General features: G+C 39.4%; 1 protein-coding gene across 4 annotated transcripts in view; it reads right to left on the bottom strand.

The window, feature by feature from the left end:
* Positions 1-22,150, bottom strand: part of LOC113161701 (CD209 antigen-like protein E) — a 29,829-nt gene that overhangs the window by 6,346 nt on the left and 1,333 nt on the right. For 2 of the 4 annotated variants that reach the window (XM_026359484.1, XM_026359486.1), the window contains exons 1-5: positions 5,815-5,983; positions 4,273-4,383; positions 3,716-4,018; positions 3,182-3,321; positions 2,964-3,067 (exon numbers count right to left, since the gene is read on the bottom strand). In XM_026359484.1, coding sequence (XP_026215269.1) covers positions 2,964-3,067; positions 3,182-3,321; positions 3,716-4,018; positions 4,273-4,383; positions 5,815-5,965 — 809 coding nt within the window. In that variant the 5' untranslated portion in view covers positions 5,966-5,983. Of the gene's footprint in view, positions 1-2,963; positions 3,068-3,181; positions 3,322-3,715; positions 4,019-4,272; positions 4,384-5,814; positions 5,984-17,757; positions 17,935-18,172; positions 18,284-22,150 lie in introns of those variants that run through there. The other 2 variants (XM_026359487.1, XM_026359485.1) reach the window with 2 other exon arrangements.

The following is a 22,150-nucleotide window of genomic DNA, read 5'->3' as shown; positions in this document are numbered from 1 at the left end:
GACAGTATCCCTTAAAACCAGAAGCAGAAAAGGGGATAGAGCCAGTGATACAGGATCTATTAAAAGCAGTAATTGTAGAATGTCCTGACACACCTGTAACACACGTTTATTTCCTGTAAAGAAAGCACCTCCCTCATCAGGGTGGAGGATGGTTCAAGATCTACAGGCAGAGAATAAAGCTATAATTCCACTGGCCCCAGCAGTACCAGATCATTTAGATGAATATTACAGGCACCAAAACCACAAACAAAGAAGCAAATGATGTTGTGTTTAGGAATGACTAACTTCTGCATAAGTTGGATGTCAAACTATGCTGCAGTCACGGCAACTTTAACAGCCTTGATTTATGACACACCTATGGCAGCATCACATCCGTTGTCATGGAATCCAGCAGCAGAGGAAGCTTTTGTAAAAATAAAACAGCTCTTAGTATATTCTGCTGTGCTTGGACTCCCAAATTACTCTAAACTCTTTATTCAAACTGTCGACTGTAAAGATAAATACATGACCTCAGTGTTTACCCGGAAAACATAAACTCTTAGCCTACTCCTCTAAACTGGATTCAGTAACCAGGGTGTTGCCATCGTGTGTACAGGCAGTTGTCGCAGTTTCATTAGCAGCGCAAGCCTAATCTTAAAAAAATAACTAAAGAAGGCTTTGGAAGAAATAGGAAAGAATTGGGTTTACTGTTTACCTATAGTGACATTATATATGAGAATAACCTCAGCAACTGCTGGATTAACACCATTTGAACTAATGTATGGCAGACCCTACATTATTCCACAACCATCTCAGAGACCAGATGAATAAGCTGAACAAACATTAGCAGATTACATGAGAAAAGGCCCATCTCACTCACTGTAAATTAGTAAAGCCCGTCCAAAACACAGAAGGGAAAGTTTAGCTGCGCACCACCTCTCTTGGAGGCATAAGACTGATTAAAAGGGGGGCCTTCCTTATAGTGGGAGAGCTCGTCTCAACCTCAGTGAAAAAACCAACAGCCGAAGAGAGTTTAGAGTGTGACTAAAAAGGATAAGGGATAGTGTTAGATGACGGGTAATAGAAACCACCAAGTGAAAGATATTATAGGAGGAGTATAGCAACAATAGTGATAGTACTGACACTAATCCTCATCATACTACATTTCATTAGACTCTAATGAAATGAAATTTATAATGGAGAGGCAGAGACCACGGCACCCGTTTAGGCAGCCAGGACTCTGTGGGGAACAACAAGTGTAATATTGACCATAACTATCATCATTGTGGTGCCCATCATCTGTTATTAAAGACAAACAGGGTGGCACTACTCCAATTTGACTGCGCTGCATAAAGCACCTGTTGAAGTATTGAGAACTGATGAAGAGATTATAATAACAGTAACAAAGAACGCCACCGTCTCAGTTGAAATAGACTTATGTGAAATAGTGACCTGCGGTTACAAGAAGATTAATTTTGCTGTATATGGCTGCATCTTTATAGGGGGACAAAGTATTCCTAACACACCCGGTTCTATGTGCCTGCATAGGAAATCTATCTATTATGGAATACTGATTCAAAGGACCCCTTGACTGTGGCCCTTAGTGGATTAAAGATTCAAAGAAGCATATACATAATGTGTGGAAAAGCACATGCAAAAGGGTATCTCAAGGACTACCACCGACTAATTGTGACAGTAACCTGATTAGAAGGTTATTGACAAAATTGTCAAAAATAAAGATGCCATCACTCAGATCACCATCACAGGGAGCTTGGCAAAGGAAAATCAGAATTAAACTGGTGTCATCGGTCACGGACACTCTTTCCCTAACTAATGACATTAATCCAGTGGATGGCCGTGTCACCTATCTAACCAATTTCACTTGGCAAATTGGCCTTGGAAACTGGGTTTGTGGAAAACAATCGATGGCTGCAGTGGATGATGTATACAGCCTTACAAAATGGACAAAATAATTGCATTGCGTGCACTAAAGTTAGACCCCAATTAGGTACAATTACATTTAGATTAAATGATAACAATGACCCATTTGGCTTTCAGTGCACCCTGAGACTATTTACCTCAAAAAGAAAATCAGCTTCTAACTAACAAAAACATACTGTGCTTCAGAGTTGGAAACAATGGAAATCTGTCTGCCTTTTAGTTCATAAATCACACGTTTATGAGGACAGACCTTTGGTGGCTGTGTGGAGACATGAAACTGAGGGGAAAGCTACCACCTTATTGGCCGGTCAGCTGCACCCTTGTACAGATAATTATGCCTGTCTATATGTTTCCTACAGGTGATTTCAGTAAGCTAGGAGACAAGGTAAAGGAAGCCTACCACCAGCATCAACGTACAAAAGGGTCCACTGACTATAGATGATCCCATGGAGGATCCTTTGATAACCGTGTGTACATAGACAGCATATGGGTACCAAGGCTGCAGGGTTTGAGTCCTTCCTGTTCTGGTGGTCCACCATTATTAAAAATGTTGATGGGATTAATTACATTTATTATAACCAAAAGAGATTCATCAACTACACGAGGGTTGCAGTTCAAGGCATTGCTGACCAGCTGGGTCCTACTTCTCTGATGGCCTGCAAGAATCGGATGGTGTTGGACATGCTGCTGGCCAAAGAGGGCGGCGTCTGCAACAACACAGCCCCCGACAGCAGATTCACTAAGGCATTTCACTTCTACTTCTGAGAACTCAGGCATAGGGTCCTTTTGGCAACTGGATGCAACAGTGGTTTGGAAAATGGAGCACACCGTTGTCTTATTTGCTCATCTCATTGACACTTTGTAGCAGCAGTGTTAATAATCTGTGGTTGCTGTTGTATCCCATACATCAGGGGACTGATGCAGAGACTGATCGATACCACCTTAATGAAGACGATGTATCAACAAATGGACACCAAAGGACAAAACCCAGAAAACTACAAGGATTTGGAGAATGGAAGTCAATAGAAAATTATTACATGAACCTTGGGGTTGTCAGCACAGTCCCATCCACCCATCTCCATGTCCCCTCTGTCTGTTCGTCAGTCAGTCCAATCCAGGTGCGCTTTTTCCATCCTCGTATGAAGTCCTTGTTAACAGAAGGAAACAGAGTCATCAACATGAAGACAAAGTTAACAGTTACATGCTGTTGTCCACGTCTGTGGAATTATTAATGAAGTGTTGTTCTCTCTTGGACACACACCTGCTCTTCACGGCTGTTGATAATCACCAGGTCTGTACCTTTCTGCCGGCAGTCATTTCTGCCTTCTTCCCAGGATTTCTCACTTGAAGAAATGTAATAGAAGCTACCACTGAAATACCTCAGTTCTTGGGACTGTAGACCTGTTTCAAAGAAAAATTTAATTGCAACAATCACGCTATGGATCACATGGGCACATGTTACAAACACCTGTTTTAATTTTTTTAATTGAAGTTTTCTAAAATATGTTTAGACTTTCAGTTTGATAATAAACTTGCTGAAATAATCAAACTAGATTGAACTGACTTCCTCAGACAAGGTATTAAGAAGAATTAAATGTTTAAACTGTAGATTCAGATTTTTTTCTTATGTGCAATGAAGAAACATGTCCCAAAATGAAGACTATAAAGACTCAAACGTAGTTAAAACAAGATCTATGTCCAGTGAAGTTCCAGTGACTTCTGAATCTGCAAACAGATCACTTCTTTCAATGATTATCATAGATCACCAAGAAAAAAGAAATGCATAAATAATCACCTTGAAGCTTTCTCTGAAGGTCTGTGGTGATGTCGTCCAGTTTTTTGTTGAGCTGGTCTCTCTCTTCAGTCAAGTTGTTGTAACTGGTCTGTAACTGGTCTCTCTCTTTGGCCAGATTGTTGTAACTGGTCTGTAACTGGTCTCTCTCTTCAGTCAAGTTGTTGTAGCTGGTCTGTAACTGGTCTCTCTCTTTGGTCAGGTTGTTGTAACTGGTCTGTAACTGGTCTCTCTCTTCGGTCAGGTTGTTGTAATTGGTCTGTAACTGGACCATCTCTATTTCTTTCTTTGAGCTACCTTTGGTGTCTATTTTGCATATAAAAAAACACAGACTGTTAACCAGCTGAATGTCTGTGAAGATTCTTAGTCATCCACATCATGGTTAATCCAAAAATCCTGTACAGCAACAACTAGACTTGTTTTAAGAAGCCTTCTAGATGGAAGGTGAAATATCTTCATTAACTTAAAACCAAGTCCAGTTGCCAATGAACAGCATTTTTTGGGGTCTATTAGCCAACAACACCCACTGTGTTTTGTCAGGATATAAACAAAGTGCTTACACAGGAAAACAAGAGACATGAGTCCAATGAGGAGGAGGAGACAAAGCAGACCCAGAATCACTGAAGCAGCTCTGTAGGAGCTCTTCTCCACCATTCTACTTTCCCCAGTACCTGAAAGTAGAAGACAACAATTGTCAATGTGTTAGTTTTTTCTTTAGTCTAGTGTACTGTAGTAGTACGTTAAACCATATAACAAGTAATAAAAAGATACAGTTGCTTGGAGAGAGTGAATTAAGTGTTTTGTCAGTCTAATTGACATTCAACAAAATAGTACAGATAGAATTAGAAAAATTGTACAGTTATTACTTTATATGACTCGGGAGTAATGAGTCCTCTCAGAGAGCGATTTGTTCATTTTCATGCAGTACCTTCTCTTGGAAATTATTAGTTCACGACTCACTCAACTGTGCGTCCGTCCTCAGGTCCTTGTTCTTTTGTCATGTGAAAGTCGGACCACTCAGGCTCTGTGGCGAGCAGCAAGCACTACAGTTCTTTCACAAGTCATTCATACGAATCCTTACGGATCGTTAATTGCTGTTGCGCTGTTAAACAACAATGGCAGGGAGGATGCAGGACACAAGTCACTTTATTGAGGTGTGTATTTGCTCAGCTGCTGTGCTGAGGTATACATGCTACTGCCTTTTCAATCTCATTGGTGGTTCTGAGAAGTTTGTCACAGAAATGTTCCTATCAAAATTTTATTTATATTTTTTATTGATTTATTTGCTTAACTGATTCTATTGTTCTCTTGATGTTCTTCTTCATTTATTGATCCAAAATCCATAGCAGATTGTTAATGCATGTTAGGTGCTCACTACACAACAGGTCGGACAACATTGGTATCCCACAGTTTTCAGCATTGTTCTGTGTGATTTTAATTGCCCTTCAGTTATAATATATATATACAACTTCCTGTTTATAGATGCCAAACCTGGCATTGGAATCTGGACTCGATCTCTGGTTTGCTCAGTTGTGTACATAGCTGAGGTTGTGTCGTAGCTGGACTTGATCCAAGCAAAAGATGAGAAAGAAGCATGCACACAGAGAGGATTTACATGTTCAATGGATCCGTGTAAGAAAACAACCTTCAGTGCTTGGATAGGGACTGTGATTGGGATTGTTCAATGAAAAGAAGAAACTGTTGTATTAGCCATGTTGTGCTGAGAAGAGTCTTCTCATAATTTTTGTTATAAAAATGTAAAGAAAAACACAAACACAAACATTTTGGTGTACTGTGTGTAGTTTGCCAGTCTACACCATTTTGCCAGATTGTCACTGCTGTTGTTTGTGACATTTCTAGTTTAGTTGATTTGTCTCAAGCAACATATACCATGTTTCACTTTTGTTTTTGTTCTCCACTTCTCCAGCGTGGCCCCCTAACCATTCTACTATTTACTTTGTCAATAAATGCCTTTTTCATTTTACTTGTGTCTGGTCCTAATCCACAACCCTGACAAAAGCATATACTACTTCATGGTAAATGGATCCCCTTACAAACCAAAAATGTTCCGTATACTGCATCTGTTTGTATATGCACCTTACCTGAGAGTGCAGGTCCAATTCTGTTTTGCTTCCCAATGTGACATGTATCTTCATATTGATAAATATTTTCTGAACTATCCATCTCCCTTTTCCACTTGATGTAATGACCAGATGCCTTATCTAAATTGGCATACATTTTAATTTTATCCATGATGTACTACCAGCTCAGTTTGCTGCTTCACCTTCTGTTATGAAAATGGGAAGTTTAAAAATAAAAAAAGGAAGCAAAGCATTCTTGTGACAGGAAATGGTGGGCAGGTTGAATATAAATTACAAACTAAAGATTTAGTAAAATTAGAAAAAGAACGACTAAAATCATTTCTGTTTATATTAGGATATTTTCTTACAGTGGTGAATTATCATTATTACTACTACACATGCACTCATCCAGAAAATCCTTACCTTGCATATATACATATTATCATAATTTGATATCCCGAGATCCTGAAGATTTTTTATAAAATTCCAGCTGTGTTTTTGACCTTTGTTCCTTCTTTATTTTTGTATTTAAACACCTTATCCACTTGTCACCTTGTTACTATGTTCTTCTATTGCTTACAGGTTTTGACATCACTAAGATTTCCTTCTTTCGATCATGTAACATAACTACAATTCAGTTTTCTCTGTTCATGAGAGATGCTGACACCTTAAATCATGCCTTTGTCCCCAGAGTTAAAAAGACGTCAGCAGGCTGTAGGGCCTTTCCCTGCCATGCCCCACTTATTTGGAATAACCTCCTTGCTGACATAAGACAGTCCAACTCTGTAGAGATTTTTAATCTCAACCTAAAAGAACATTAATACCCCCTAACACTCAATTAGTGGCAGGCAATTGTTACAAAATCTGTATCATGGGAGTAGGCTAAATGTTCCAGGTCCTTTTGGCTGGTTACACAGGAAGCTGCTAGAATGCTCCCTGATCGTGTCCTGTCTGTTGCTTGTTGTTATCTACTATCCTCTTCACTCTCTACTGTCCACTCACCCCAACTGGTCAAGGCAGATGACTGCCCACCTTGACATGGCATGTGCTAAAAAACAGCCCGCGTATGTGCAACAGTCCATATTTACCTTGATTTTCAAGCCATTGCCAAACTGACAAATAATTTATATAATTGTGTTGCCCTAGTCTGTTTAAAAACGATCATTAATCAAACATGTCTAATACTGTATGTATATAACTTAGTGATGCAGGAAGTACTTTGAATTACTGAGAAATAGCAACATACTGTTCTGGATGCCATACAGCAACACATGCACATTGCAACCATTTGAAGCTTGACTTGAACTTGCAAAACTTTTGTGCCCATTTCTACTGTCCAGACCAGAAAAGAACCTGGCTGCAGCAGAAAGAATGACAGTCAGTTTTAATTCTTAGTGCAGATAAAGTCATTATATTGGGTGACTTTAACATCCATGTAGATTTTGATAATACTGCCTCAACATTACATTTAATTCACTATTAATTAATCTTGTATAATAATATAATAAAAAATCCCTCTGTAGAGCTAGAACCACATTATTCCTTACTGATAGAGGCAAAGAAGAACAACTCCAGGCTTCTTTTCAGCACTGTAGCCAGGCTGAAAAAGAGTTAAAGGGAAGAAGGGAACAATTTCTTTATTAATAAAATCATTACAGAGAAAGAAAATAATCAGGTGACATGGATGGACTCACATGTACAACAGCTCTAGATTCATTTCTCCATAGATCATACAGAGTTAATTTCAATACTAATTCATCTAAACAATCAACATGTTTTTTAGAACCCATTGTGACTTGACTGCTCAAAGAAGTTTTACCTTTGATCAGCAAGTCCATATTAGATCATATCTTTACTAACAGGATACATACTACAGGCTTACATGCTATCAAACAGACGATTGTAGACCAAAATGCAATCTCCAATATCCACAAAGTCAAGGATTCAGGGGGCGAAGTCAAGGGTATAGCCAAGGCAGAGAAACAAAGCAGGGAAGGACGGCTGGAAGCAGGACTGGATAGTGCGAACATGACACAACCTGACGTGACAATCTGGCTGAGAACTGAGATCAAAGAGGAGTGAAAAAAGGAGAGGGGTATCACAGGTTGAAGAGATTGAGTGATTAGGGCAGAGGGAATAGGAGAATCAATCAATCCTGTAATATGTACAGATCAATCAATTTGGGAATGGCAGGAAGTGGCTGGTGAGCAGAGTAACTGGAGTAGGATCAGGTAGACAAGGGAGAGAGGGGGAAAAGCAACAGCAGCCGAGCAGGGATGAGGCAGGAATCGTGACAGCATCAATATTCACCCCCTTTAAAATGACTGTCTTAATCCAACAGAGGTCCAGATATTTGGTGCTAGTAGGTATTAAGGTAACAAGGTGTTTTCCTGAAATTTTATTTGTCAAAGTCGCCAACTATTGTACATTTAAGACTAGGCTTAAAACTTTCCTTTTTTATAAAGCTTATAGTTAGAGATGGATCAGGTGACTCTGAACCATCTCTTAGTTATGTCACAGTTGCAAAAACTGATTCAGACAGAATTTCTTAAACTGCAAAATATGTTCAGTTTTCTCAACACTCTAATCTTTATCTTTCATCTTCCATCACTGAGATGTACATTATTATAGTTATCCTCTCCTTTATATAGAGAGGCTTGTACCACAGTCTTTTACAGACTCTATTGCTGTGCTGACCATACAGCTGGGAGAGCAGAACGGAGGTAGAGGTGTCCAAAGCAGCTGTGGCTGCTGAGCAGCAAGTATCACTATAACTCAGTGAGATGGAGACAGTTTAGGTCGGCAGGTAGCTCAGGTGGTAGAGCAGTCTATGAACCTCAGGGTGAGTGGTTCGATTCCCACTTCCTCCTGGCTACTTACTGAGGCGTCCTTGGACAAGACACCAAAACCCCTGTAGTAGCGCAGACACAGTCTGGCAGCTGTCCAACCACAAGGGGATCAATAAAGTATACATTATTATTATTATTATTAATGGAGAATATAGCTGCTGAGGTTGATAAAAAACTATAGCTGAGTTTACAGCCGATTGTCCACATTAGCTCATTATGGTTAAAAATTATATGAATCACTCTGTAGAGCTGTAGCCAGAGAGGTGGTGTACAGTAACCTGTACAGTACATCATGGTAACGTGGTAAAAGACTACAGGAGAACTACTGGCTTCCAAAAGCTATTCCGAAGCAATTTGGAAAAAATGCTTTCAAACTCTGTTGAGTGTAGCAAAGCACACCTTTTAGTAATGTAGGTGTTACCAATTTTAAGCCTGGTTTATTCTTTACTTGTCTCATATTTAGATCTAACTTAAGATGACCCCAACAACCTTGAGCCAGTGGCTCCAAATCATTTGTTGTTAATAAAGAAACAACCTCTTTTACCTCTTTTTCTATGCTTGTATGAGATATGACATGGCTGACTTATTCTAGAAGCAGTGGACACGGGATTACCTTCCTCTTCTCCACATTAAAACATTTGTTTGCTGTACAAAGCAGACAAATAAAAAAGGCATTATGTGGACTCCAGAACATGATGACAAACATTATTATTTATGGTTAAAGTGCGCCTCCCAGTGTTGTAATTAAGAATACTGACGCAAAGTTCGAGGTCAGCAGAGTTATGGAAGCAGGCTGCCCTGCAGTTAGTTTTGGCTCAATACAGCCTTTTTGACCTTTATATTTAGATTTGAAATATTGACAAGTTTATTTTATGGATCATTAAAGTCTACTTGCTATGGATATCCTTCTTTGCAAGATACATTTCTACTGTGTAACAGGAGGATTATTTATGTTCTCTAGAGATATTAGGTAAAGCGTCGTCTAAAAATCAAAATGAATCAGTGAGTAATCTCTTAATTTGAAAAGGATGCACAGTGAATTTCTAATGAATAGAAACGCTTCAAAAATACAGTCAAACTAATGAGGCAACCAATCGGATGCCAGAGCCGATCACAGTATGTTTATGCATAAGTTAATACACTGTCATTGCAGTAATATATCCATTACACAACATTGGAAATATTAGGGGAGAACAAAGCCATAATAAAATGTTACAGGATGCATTTATTTTTAATCCGTCCTTTCAGAAGAGCTTAGACAGTTTACATAGGTGCTCTGTCTCTCTGAATATAGCTGTGTTTAACTATCATGAACCTGCAGATGCACTCAGAAGCAAAACAACTGAAGTACAGATACATCTGTTGGCACTACAGGACCATTTCAGACATACAGTGACCTGTAGCCGTTACACTGTGGCAAGCAGATTTAACATAGTACAAGGTAAACAGGATTCACATTGAGATATCTGCAATGTATTTCTGACTAGGTAAAACTTTTGTTGAAGATATTTAAAATGCAGTTTTGAATAGTCAAAACGCAAATTAAAGATATATACAATTGAATTGTGATAGTAGTGATAGTTAGTAGTACTAGTGATATCTTAGGGAAGTCAGAAAAGATAATTACGATATCTTTTTAAAGGTGCCAAATTAAACATACATAAACATAGTTGGAATTATGAGATATAAGTAAAGATATCTGTAATTTGAATTTTGACTAGTCATAATGTAATTGGAATTAACTCAAATAATTAAAACTAATTTTTAAAGTCAAAGAGTGAATCTGACTACTCAAAAATCTCAAAATGGAATTACAGATATCTTTAAATGGAATTGTGACTAGTGAAAATGAAGTTGTGGATATGTTCAGTTACAGTTTTGAATTGCCAGATATTCATGGTGAACTCTTAAGGTCAAAAAAATGCAAAATTGGCATAATAGAATTAATGATGTCATTTCTGATCTCTGCAAAGGAATTGTGACTAGTAAAAATGTAAGTGTAGATGTCTTAAAACGTCATTCTTACTCATCAAAATGCAGTTGCAGATAACTTTATTATAATTTTGCCTATATGCATTAAAATGCACTTTTATATATCTTAAATGTGATCAAGGGTATTCAGTTGAAAACTTCTGCCATATTTACACCACCTTTGTATCCAGGGACAACTGTGATCGGCTCCAGCATCCCACTGATGCAGTACAATTGACATATATCCTTTATTTACTGTAGCTGCATGTGAATCTGATCTGTGATCTGACACTCTAACTCTACCAAATGGTTCCTGTATTGTATATTCATACGGGAGATGCCAGATAAACAGGATTTATTCGGGAAAACTACACAAAACAAGAAACCAAAGTACAACAGAAAACCACTGCCCAATGGCAGGCAAACAACTCACAGACAGAGGAGCAGGGCCGAAAACAGGCTGCGAGCAGGCAGGTAAACAACGACGATCTGACACTGGGGAGAGGACTGAGGAGAGGTTTTATAGGCAGAGGGGAACACAGGTGGAGCCAAAATGCAATTAGTGACTGGGAGACCAGGTAGAGAAGTGGCTGGTAGGTGGAGACCAGTGGGAGAGGGAGAGGAAGAGCTGGGGAACATCCAAAGCTGGCGGGGTTTCAGGCCAAAACGGTGACACCTTCATAAGGAACTTGATATTGTGGTTGGTAAACATGAGATCTAAAATCAGACAGCTCTTTCCCCGTGAATGTTATTATTCTAGGTTACAGGTGTTCAACTATTTTAAATACAGTGGTAAGAAAAAGTAAGTGGACTTTCATGTTTTTTGCATTCATTTGTCATTAAATCTGATCTGATCTTCATCTAAGTCAAGACCATTAACGAATATAATGTGGCTAAAATAACACAAACAATTGGACATTTCATGTCTTTGTTGAGAACAACCATAAAAACTTATTAGCGATGAGGAGTGAATGTATGTGAGTCCTTAAAATTGAAAACTATTCACCCTTGTCACTCTGGGTTGCTTCTTTACCTCATTAATGAGTGTTTGTTGTACTCTTTGGGTCATTTTGTCTGGCCACCTACCCTTGATGGTAGAAAAACCACACAAGCCTATAAAGTGTCTCCATTTGTAGATTGTTTGGTTACTGTAGTCGGGTGAATTTCTAAAGTTTTTGAAATCACTGTGTAACCCTTTCCAACTTTATTATGTAAGTTTTTTGGCAAGTTATGGATCACATAAGAGTATTCTTCTTGTGCGGAGCAAACTATACGTGCGGAGCAAAAGTTGACATGTTTTTTATTAGTCAAAGTAGCTCTAGTCAACTCCTCCAAACTAACACGTGACTCAAATGAGCTTTTTTTGAAAAATTTTCAAAAGGCTTCACATACTTTATCCAATTGCACTGGGAGGTTTTTATGGTTGTTCTCAATATAGACATGAAAGATTAGGTTTTTTATTTTTATTTTATTACTTTAGTCACATTATATTTGTTAATACTCATGACTTAGATGAAGATCAAATCATATTTTATCACAAACTAATGTGGAAAACTAAAATAAGTTTTCTTAAAACTGTGTAACAGTGTAAATATGATGTGCTAATAATTATACAGATGTCTGGACAAATTAGGTACCACTTCCCTTGGGTTTGTGACTATAAATCACGTATTTATTAATTAACTGAAAAACAGAACAATTTTGGTGTTATAGACACATGATGCTTTTGTCTTTATAGCTAATTATGGAATTTGTGAAGACCGCTCCTGTTGACTGTTTTACCACTAATGGCTGGAGGGCAAGTCGATGAAAATGCATATGTCAATGTACAAACATTTGGGGGACTAAAGGTCATTTAGTCTTTGTTACTGCAGATTCACAGACATCCTGGAGCAAGACAGTATTGGTCCACTCTCTGGGTACAAGTAGGTTTCTGGTTGTGGTTCATTTTGGAAAAGCTACGCACCTTCAGGGTGTTGCACTCCTCCATCACTTGAGGTAGCAGAAGAGTACATCAATTTCTGTGTGGACACCCAGGTACCCACAAACACCATTTGCTGCTTCCCAAACAATAAACCCTAGGTCACTCAGGACATCAACGCCATCCTGAATGACAAAAAGAAAGCATTCAGATCAGGATCAGGGAGGGGAAGGAGGCTTACAGGAGAAAACTAGAACATAGCCTTCAACAAAACAACACCAGGGAGGTTTGGAGGGGCATGAGGACCATCACTGGCTACAAGTCCAGTAGCCAGGAGACTGTGGGGACAGTGGACCGAGCCAACAAACTAAATTTTTTCATTCGATTCCAGGCTGAGCCACAGAGCCCGCTTCAGTTCACTATCCCCTCCTCAGTCCCTCCCCCACACGACTCAGCCACCACCCTAACAATCTCAGCTGAGCAGGTGAGAAGAGAGCTGAACAGGCTTCACCCCACAAAAGCTGCAGGTCCTGATGGAGTCAGTCCAAGGGTGCTGAAAGCCTGTGCTCCTCAGCTATGTGTTGTTCTCCAGCACATTTCTAACCTCAGCCTGCATCTGGAGAGAGTTCCCCTAGGGTGGAAAAAGTCGTGCCTGGTTCCCGTGAATAAGGCGTCACATCCCAGAGTCCTCAATGACTACAGACCAGTGGCTCTGACATCGCACATTATGAAGGCTTTCAAGAGGCTGATCCTGGAGTCCCTCCGACCTCTGGTCAAACCCTCACTTGACCCCCTTCCAGTTTGCCTATCAACCCCATATTGGAGTGGATGACGCCATCATCCATCTGCTCCATCGCACCTACACCCACCTGGACAAGCCTAGGGGCTTAGTGAGGATCCTGTTTTTTGATTTCTCCAGGCCATCCGGCCTGCACTGCTGAGAGAGAAATTAAAAAACATGCAGGTTAACGGAGGAGCACGTTCAGCCAAAGACTTATTACTTATTAAATCCTCCACAGAGAGCCACAGGAGGTCCTTTCTACCTGTGGCCATAAATCTGTACAATTACTCCCCCCTCTGTAAGGTGTGGTCGAAGTGATAGTTGTGTCGTATACTTGCTGTCAATCCACAATCAATCATTCATCTATTTTACATATTTTACATATTCTGTATATGTATATATTTACTGAGAACAACTGTAATGAAGCAAAACAATTTCCCTCTGGGATTAATAAAGTTTTTTGAATCTTGAATCTTGAAAGGCACAAAGGCAGGGACAAGAAGGAGAGAGGAGTTATAGATAAATAGCCTCTGGAACTGTTATTAAACGGTGAAAGATTGAGTGAGAACTATAATACAACAACAAAAACAACATTAATTTATTAAAATCTAAATTACGTAGGGAGAGTTTACCTTAAATTTGACAGTATATTAGAGTCACAACCTACAAATGAGTTTTTATTATATTATAATCAACATTTTAAATTTGACCAACTATCCCTGTGTTATAAAGATATTTCTACGTTTTCAAACCCATTTGATGAGAAATCTAAATAAAATACTATAAACTATATAAAATCAGTGAGTTATGAGGATTTTACATTTGCTGATGGCAGTCGAGTTGATGCATCGGCACATGGACAGAGGTGAGTAAGGCCATATCCTGGTGTATGTATCTATGACTGGCAGTGATCTCCCACTGAACAAAGTTTAAAAGAAGAAAAAAAGAAAGAAAGGTAGAACAATTCTGAGTTCAGAGTGTGGCCAGAAGACAAATACTTAAAGCCTTTGTCATTTTGTACAGAATCTGAAAAAACACTACTACCTGATTTTTTGTTAATAATTGTGTATAGTTTGGTTTTAGCAGAGTTTTACCTGTTTATAAGATACAATTGCAAAACAAAATAGGGAAATAGTAATGTTTGTTTTCTATGTTCTGTCTTATTGTTTCCATAAACTGTTGTGGAAAGAGGCAGAGAAAACTATATGGGAATTCATGTTTTTTTTTTGTAAATTGTTGCATATGATCTGCTTGTATCCCAACGTTGCCTTTTATGTTGTATTTGCATTATTTGAATAACCCCAGTAATTTGGAAATGCAATGTCTGCAATGTAGTTTTCTGTGTTATTGTTGAGATACAAAGGTGTGACGAGTAACAGACCAAGAACAAGCGAACAAACAAACAAACACCAATGGCAAACTTGCCACATTTTATTGTATTCCAATTTTATTATTTGTTAAAATGCACTTTTTAAAAATCTAAAGTTGGTTCGTTCAGCTCCGCACCAACACTGTAAAGTGCCAAACATATCAAACTCGAGGGGTCGCACTAACATTAAACTTTCATATCAAGGCAGGGGCCACAAATTACCGCGAGTTTGAGACCACTTATATATAGTATAGTAACTTAAAAAAATTCTGTCTAATGATATAGGTCCATGCTGTGCTGAAAAAAAAAGGTTACAAAACAATGGGATACTGAACAGATAATGTTGAGATATATTAAGGTAAAATCAAACACACACACAAACAAAAAAGTTTTTTTCCACAAAAGCAAAAGAGAGATTATTGTTGGGTCACAAGGTTAAGAACATCTTGAGTCTTAACCGTCTAGGAAAATAACTCTGAACCAAAGTGGAAGCATTTGGGTCCAACCAATAGCTGCACCCAGATCCCATTCATAATCAGCTGTACATTGGTTTATTGTGAACAGGCCATTAATGTACCACTATCTTTCTACAGTAGCTTTTTCACTGTGTGATCTGTGTTGCAAGTTTAGCCTTTTAACATTGTCTGGTGATTTTAGATTAGTTTTTGAGGCTTATTTCACAGATCCAGTATTTGCCAATGTTGCATGGTACATCATTCCAGCTGTTTTGTGAATCATAATGTCTTATTTCTGCACAGTCTTCATCTTCTTCGTTGTTTGGCTCTGACTCTGCCCAAAAGCTGAAACCAAAAAGCAAAATAAAACCAAATATATATATAAGTAACGCCTGCTTTACAAATGTTCTATGACAAGACAGAGAGAAAGGTAGAGAGATAGCGCTCTAATATCTAAATATACATATTGTTGAATCTCACACAACACTCTCTCAATTATTAACTCTCAGGACATTGAGATGAGCTGTATTGTACGAACGTAGAATTAAGAAATCCAGGATAACTGAAAAAGCCCAGCTTAACCTAGTTTGATCAGCGCCTTAAACCATTGCAAGTTTGCTAAGCTGGGATAAGAAGGTGCAGCTAAATCAGGCCAGATGTAGATAGCTGGAATAAGAGCCTGTTTTAAAAAACAAAAAGGTGTCCTTGGAAAATGTACCTTACTAATAAAGAGTGTAATCAGGAATATTCACTGAGATCTGCCTTGTAAGTCTTACTGTGTACTGCAGAAAATGTGTGCTGTGCAGGTAAAGGAGAGGTCAATTTGTGTTTTCTTTTTAGTATTTAAAAAGGGGAGCTCCCAATTAAAGTGTGTATGTGACTGCTACAGCATAAGTAATAATATGGTTCTGACAGTGTCCAATAGATGTCACACTTGTGTGAATGCGGCCTTAGATAAAAAGAAGTTCAAAGCCTGCAGGCAGTGAAATAATTGGGTATAGTGGGGGGTTTAATTGGGGATTTTTTGGAACAAGTTCTGAAATAAAAAATGTAACTGTGCCATGGGAGGGAGTACCAAGCAACAAGTAGTGTATTTGATGGGTGCTTACAGTCAGCTTTTTAGATACCTAGATGGATGCATCTGGATGTATCTCACTATATAGACATTTTTGTCAATAAACCTAACCTCACTTTTGAACTCACTTTGCTGCCTCTTTGTCTGATATTTATGAAGAACTTCTGCAACATTTTTGAAACTATTAGGAAGAAAAACTAAATTTTCTGAAGGATAAGGAAAACTATCATTGTTAAATAGATATGTATCAGTTACAGAATTACAAAAATTAAATGCGTAAATGCGTGTGAATACGTAGCTCAGTTAATAATAAAATACTATGACAGTGATGTGTTTGTCAAGCTACAACTGGTTTTATTGTAATAAACTGTGTTGTGGTGAAGTAGGTGTGGGAACTGGCATGGCACGTGGTTAAGGGCAGATGGGTTCAGGGTCTAGAAGAAACAGAATAGTTTTTCTGTCTTTTGGATAACCCTGTTTCAGATTGTGGATTCTGGATTTGTTTGCTTTTCTCTCTCTCTGACTGCCTTGTGGATAACTCTATTTTGGATTAGATTGTGTGTCTCTCTCTGACTGTCTCCTTTGCCCCTTTTTTCTGACTCTCATATTGTTCTGGATTTCTGGACCCTACTCGCAGGACCTGCCCCACTGCCAATCTCTGCTCCAGCAACCATACTCACATCAGCTGCCTTCTCCCAATCTCTAACTCTTTCCCTTACCTCCTAAAATAAAAGCTTTTAAACCATTCAGCCACCAGTCATAACCTTTGGTGTCCTCATGCCTGATAGTGATCTAAACCTCACATGTTTCGTTATGCAACTTAGTCAAGTGATTGATCACAATTAGCTGCCCACAGTACACAATGTCAATAGAAAATGATTACATGAACCTTGGGGTTGTCAGCACAGTCCCATCCACCCATCTCCATGTCCCCTCTGTCTGTTCGTCAGTCAGTCCAATCCAGGTGCGCTTTTTCCATCCTCGTATGAAGTCCTTGTTAACAGAAGGAAACAGAGTCATCAACATGAAGACAAAGTTAACAGTTACATGCTGTTGTCCACGTCTGTAGAATTAATAATGAAATGTGGTTCTCTCTGGACACACACCTGCTCTCCACTGCTGTTGATAATCACCAGGTCTGTACCTTTCTGCAGGCAGTCATTTCTGCTTTCTTCCCAGGATTTCTCACTTGAAGACATGTAATAGAAGCTACCACTGAAATACTGTAGACCTGTTTCAAAGTAAAATAAAATGTGATCAATCACCATCAATCACATGGGTACATGTTACTAAAGTTGCTGAAATAATCAAACTAGATTGAATTGACTTCCTCAGACAAGGTATTAAGAAGAATTAAATGTTTAAACTGTAGATTCAGATTTTTTTTTTCTTGTGTGCAATGGAGACATGCCAAAATGAAAGCTGTAAAGACTCAAACGTAGTTAAAACAAACTCTATGTCCAGGGAAGTTGCTGAATCTGCAAACAGATCACTTCTTTCAATGATTATCATAGATCACCAAGAAAAAAGCATAAATAATCACCTTGAAGCTTTCTCTGAAGGTATGTGGTGATGTCATCCAGTTTTTTGTTGAGCTGGTCTCTCTCTTCAGTCAAGTTGTTGTAACTGGTCTGTAACTGGTCTCTCTCTTTGGCCAGGTTGTTGTAATTGGTCTGTAACTGGACCATCTCTATTTTTTTCTTTGAGCTTCCTTTGGTGTCTATTTTGCATATAAAAAACAGAGACTGTTAACCAGCTGAATGTCTGTGAAGATTCTTAGTCATCCACATCATGGTTAATCCAAAAATCCTGTACAGCGACAACTAGATTTGTTTTTAAGAAGCCTTAATATCTTCATTAACTTAAAACCAAATCCAGTTGCCAATGAACAGCATTTTTGGGGTCTATTAGCCAACAACACCCATTGTGTTTTGTCAGGATGTAAACAAAGTGCTTACACAGGAAAACCAGAGACATGAGTCCAATGAGGAGGAGGAGACAAAGCAGACCCAGAATCACTGCAGCAGCTTTGTAGGAGCTCTTCTCCACCATTCTACTTTCCCCAGTACCTGAAAGTAGAAGACAACAATTGCTGTGTGTTAGTTTTGTCTTTAGTCTTGTGTACAGTCGTAGTACGTTGAACCATGGAGCAAGTAAAAAAAGATAAAATAGCTTGGAGCGTGAGTGAATTGAAATGAAACAAAATAGAAACTTTTCTCGTCACATGGCAGCAGTTGCAAAAACTCAGTCAGCAGGACAGCAAACAGAAATGATTAGTTCACGATTCACTCAACTGTACGTCTGTCTTCAGGTCCTCGTTCTTTTTTCATGTGAATGCCAGGCCACTCAGCCTCTCTGGCGAGCAGCAAGCACTATAGTTCTTTCGGTCATATGGATCCTCACGGATCGTTCTTTCGTTCATTTGTCACATGACACCTGTAGCTCATTTACAGGGCTGTGGACTGAGAAAGAACTATTGTCAGCTGAAGCAAACCATGTTGTCATCAGTATATAGTGTTTGAGAAACGCAGCCATTTTTACAATGCCCACAAGAGGGCTACAGTGCCACCTGTTGTAAAATGAACAAAATGATTCGTTCAACTTACTGTTCAAGAGTCAACAATCTGAGTCAGTTAAAAGAATCGAATTTTCCAACTCTATCTCCCACCCATCTAAAATCCATAAAAATAACTGTATATGTTAGATTCTTTGAGTTATGCCTGTGTCAGCTGCTGTGCTGAGGTACACATGCTCCCTTGCGCAAGAGAAAATAAACTACTGCCTTATTAATCTCATTAGCGGTCCTGGGAAGTTTGTCACAGAAATGTTCCTATCAAAATTTTAGATATATATTTTTATTGATTTATTTGCTTAACTGATTCTATTGTTCTCTTGATGTTCTTCTTCATTTATTGATCCAAAATCCATAGCAGATTGTTAATGCATGTAAGGTGCTCACTAGACAACAGCTCGGACAACATTGGTATCCCACAGTTTTCAGTATTGTTCTGTGTGATTTTAATTGCCCTTCAGTTATAAAAATCATTAGCAAACATATTCTACAACTTTGTCACTGGTCTTCTAGCAGAGTCCTAAAGCTTCAATCTCTGTGGCCATTGGCCTTTAACAAAAGAAACATCTACAGCAGGGGTGGCCAGTCCTGGTCCTTGTCCTTATTTTCAGTTTAGTTTTAGTCACTGTCATCTCCTGACTGCGAGTGTTTTGCACAAAGTGGCAAATACATTGATATTCAACAGAAATAATAAAAATTCGCAGGGCTGGAATTTTTGCTTGCCAAAATATCCGATCTACAACTTCCCGTTTGTAGATGCCAAACGTGGCATTGGAATCTGGGCTTGATCTCTAGTTTGTCAGTTGTGTACATAGCTGAGGTTGTGTCGTAGCTGGACTTGATCCAAGCAAAAGATGAGAAAGAAGCATGGAAACAGAAAGGATTTATATGTGCAAATGGATCCATGTAAGAAAACAACCTTCAGTGCTTGGATAGGGACTGTGATTGGGATTGTTCAAAGAAAAGAAGAAACTGTTGTATTAGCCATGTTGTGCTGAGAAGAGTCTTCTCATAATTTTTGTTATAAAAATGTAAAGAAAAATGTCACAGTGCACAAACATTTTGGTGTACTGTGTGTAGTTTGCCAGTCTACACCACTATGCTAGATTGTCACTGCTGTCTAGCCTTGCCTTGTGTATATGCTTATTGCCTAGTGTTTGGATTCAAGTCTCATGTTTCTCCATGGTACCATGTTTCGTTTTCGTTTTTGTTCTCCACTTTCCCAGCATAACCCCCTAACCATTCTACTATTTACTTTGTCAATAAATTTATTTTTTTCATTTTACTAGTGTCTGGCATTTTAATCTGGTCCTAAATCAACAACCGTGACAAAAGCATATACTACTTCATGGTAAATGGATCCCCTTACAAATGAAAAATGTTTTAACTGTATATTTGCATCTGTTTGCATATGCACCTTACCTGAGATTCTTCTTCTCTTTCGGCTTTTCCCATCAGGGGTCGCCACAGCGAATCATCCTTTTCCACCTCACTCTATCGTGAACATCTTCTACCCTAACACTAGCCAACCTCATGTCCTCTGTTATAACATCCATATATCTCCTCCTTGGTCGTGCTCTTGTCCTCCTGCCTGGCAGCTCCATCTCCAACATCCTTCTACCAATATACTCACTATCCCTCCTCTGAACATGTCCAAACCACCTCAGTCTGGCCTCTCTGACTTTGTTACTAACACATGCAACGTGAGCCGTCCCTCTGATGTGCTTGTTCCTTATTCTGTCTAACCTGGTCACTCCTAAGGAGAACCTCAACATCTTCATCTCTGCTACCTCCATCTCAGCCTCTTGTCTCTGTCTCACTGCTACCGTCTCTAACCCATAGAGCAGAGCTGGTCTCACCACTGTCTTGTACACCTTTCCTTTGAGTCTTGCTGACACTCTTTTGTCACACAACACTCCTGACACTTTCCTCCACCCGCTCCAACCTGCCTGCACTCTCCTCTTCACCTCTTTTCCACACTCTCCATCACACTGAACTGTTGACCCCAAGTACTTAAACTCCTGCACCTTCTTCACCTCAGCCCCCTGTAACCTAACATTTCTACCTTGATCCCTCTCGTTCAGACACATGTATTCTGTCTTACTACGACTGACCTTCATGCCTCTTCTTTCCAGAGCAAACCTCCACCTTTCCAGCTGTTCCTCTACCTGCTCTCTACTCTCACTCCAAATCACAATGTCATCCGCAAACATCATTGTCCAGGGAGATTCCTGTGTGACCTCATCTGTCAGCCTGTCCATCAGCATAGCAAACAAGAAGGGACTCAAACTGATCCTTGGTGTAGTCCCACCTCCACCTTGAACTCCTCTGTCTGACCTACAGCACATCTCACCACCGTCATACTTCTCTGCCACTCCCGACGACCTCATACAGTACCACAGCTCCTCCCTCGGCACCCTGTCATACGCCTTCTCTAAATCTACAAAGACACAATGTAGCTCCTTCTGACCATCTCTGTACTTTTCCATCAACATTCTCAAAGCAAAAATGGCATCAGTGGTCCTCTTACGGGGCATGAAACCATACTGCTGCTCACAAATCTCCACCTTCTTCCTATGCCTGGCTTCCACTACTCTTTCCCACAGCTTCATTGTGTGGCTCATCAAATTTATTCCTCTATAGTTGCTGCAGTTCTGCGTTTCACCCTTGTTCTTAAAGATCGGAACCAGAACACTTCTCCTCCATTCCTCAGGCATCTTCTCACTCTCTAGAATCCTAGCGAACAAACTGGTTAGAAGCTCCACTGCTGTCTTTCCTAAGCACTTCCACACCTCCACAGGTACATCATCCGGACCTTTCCACTCTTCATCCTTTTCAGAGCCTTCCTAACCTCATCCTTTCCATTCTCTGCTATTTCCTGCTCCACAACATCCACATCTTCCTCCCTTCTTTCCCTGTCATTTTCCTCGTTCATCAGCTCCTCAAAATACTCCTTCCATCTTTTCTGCACATTCTCCTGGGTTGTTAGCACCTTTCCATCTCTGTCCTTAATCACCCTTATCTGTTGCACATCCTTCCCATCTCTATCTCTCTGTCTGGCTAGCCTGTACAAGTCCTTCTCTCCTTCCTTTGTGTCTAACCTGTCATACAGCTCATCGTAAGCTTTCTGTTTGGCCTTTGCCACCTCCCTCTTCACTCTACGCTGTGCTTCCTTGTACTCCTGTCTACTTTCCTCAGTCCTTTCTACATCCCACTTCCTTTTAGCTAACCTCTTCCTCTGGATGCATTCCTGTACTTCCTCATTCCACCACCAAGTGTCTTTACCTTCTTTCCTCCTTCCAGATGACACACCTAGCACCTTCCTACCCGTTTCCCTGATAACCTCTGCTGTAGTTTCCCAGTC

Source organism: Anabas testudineus, chromosome 1 (genome assembly GCF_900324465.2).
Source record: "Anabas testudineus chromosome 1, fAnaTes1.2, whole genome shotgun sequence".
Classification (NCBI taxonomy): Eukaryota; Metazoa; Chordata; class Actinopteri; order Anabantiformes; family Anabantidae; genus Anabas; species Anabas testudineus.
This window is presented reverse-complemented; position numbering and strand designations above follow the sequence as displayed.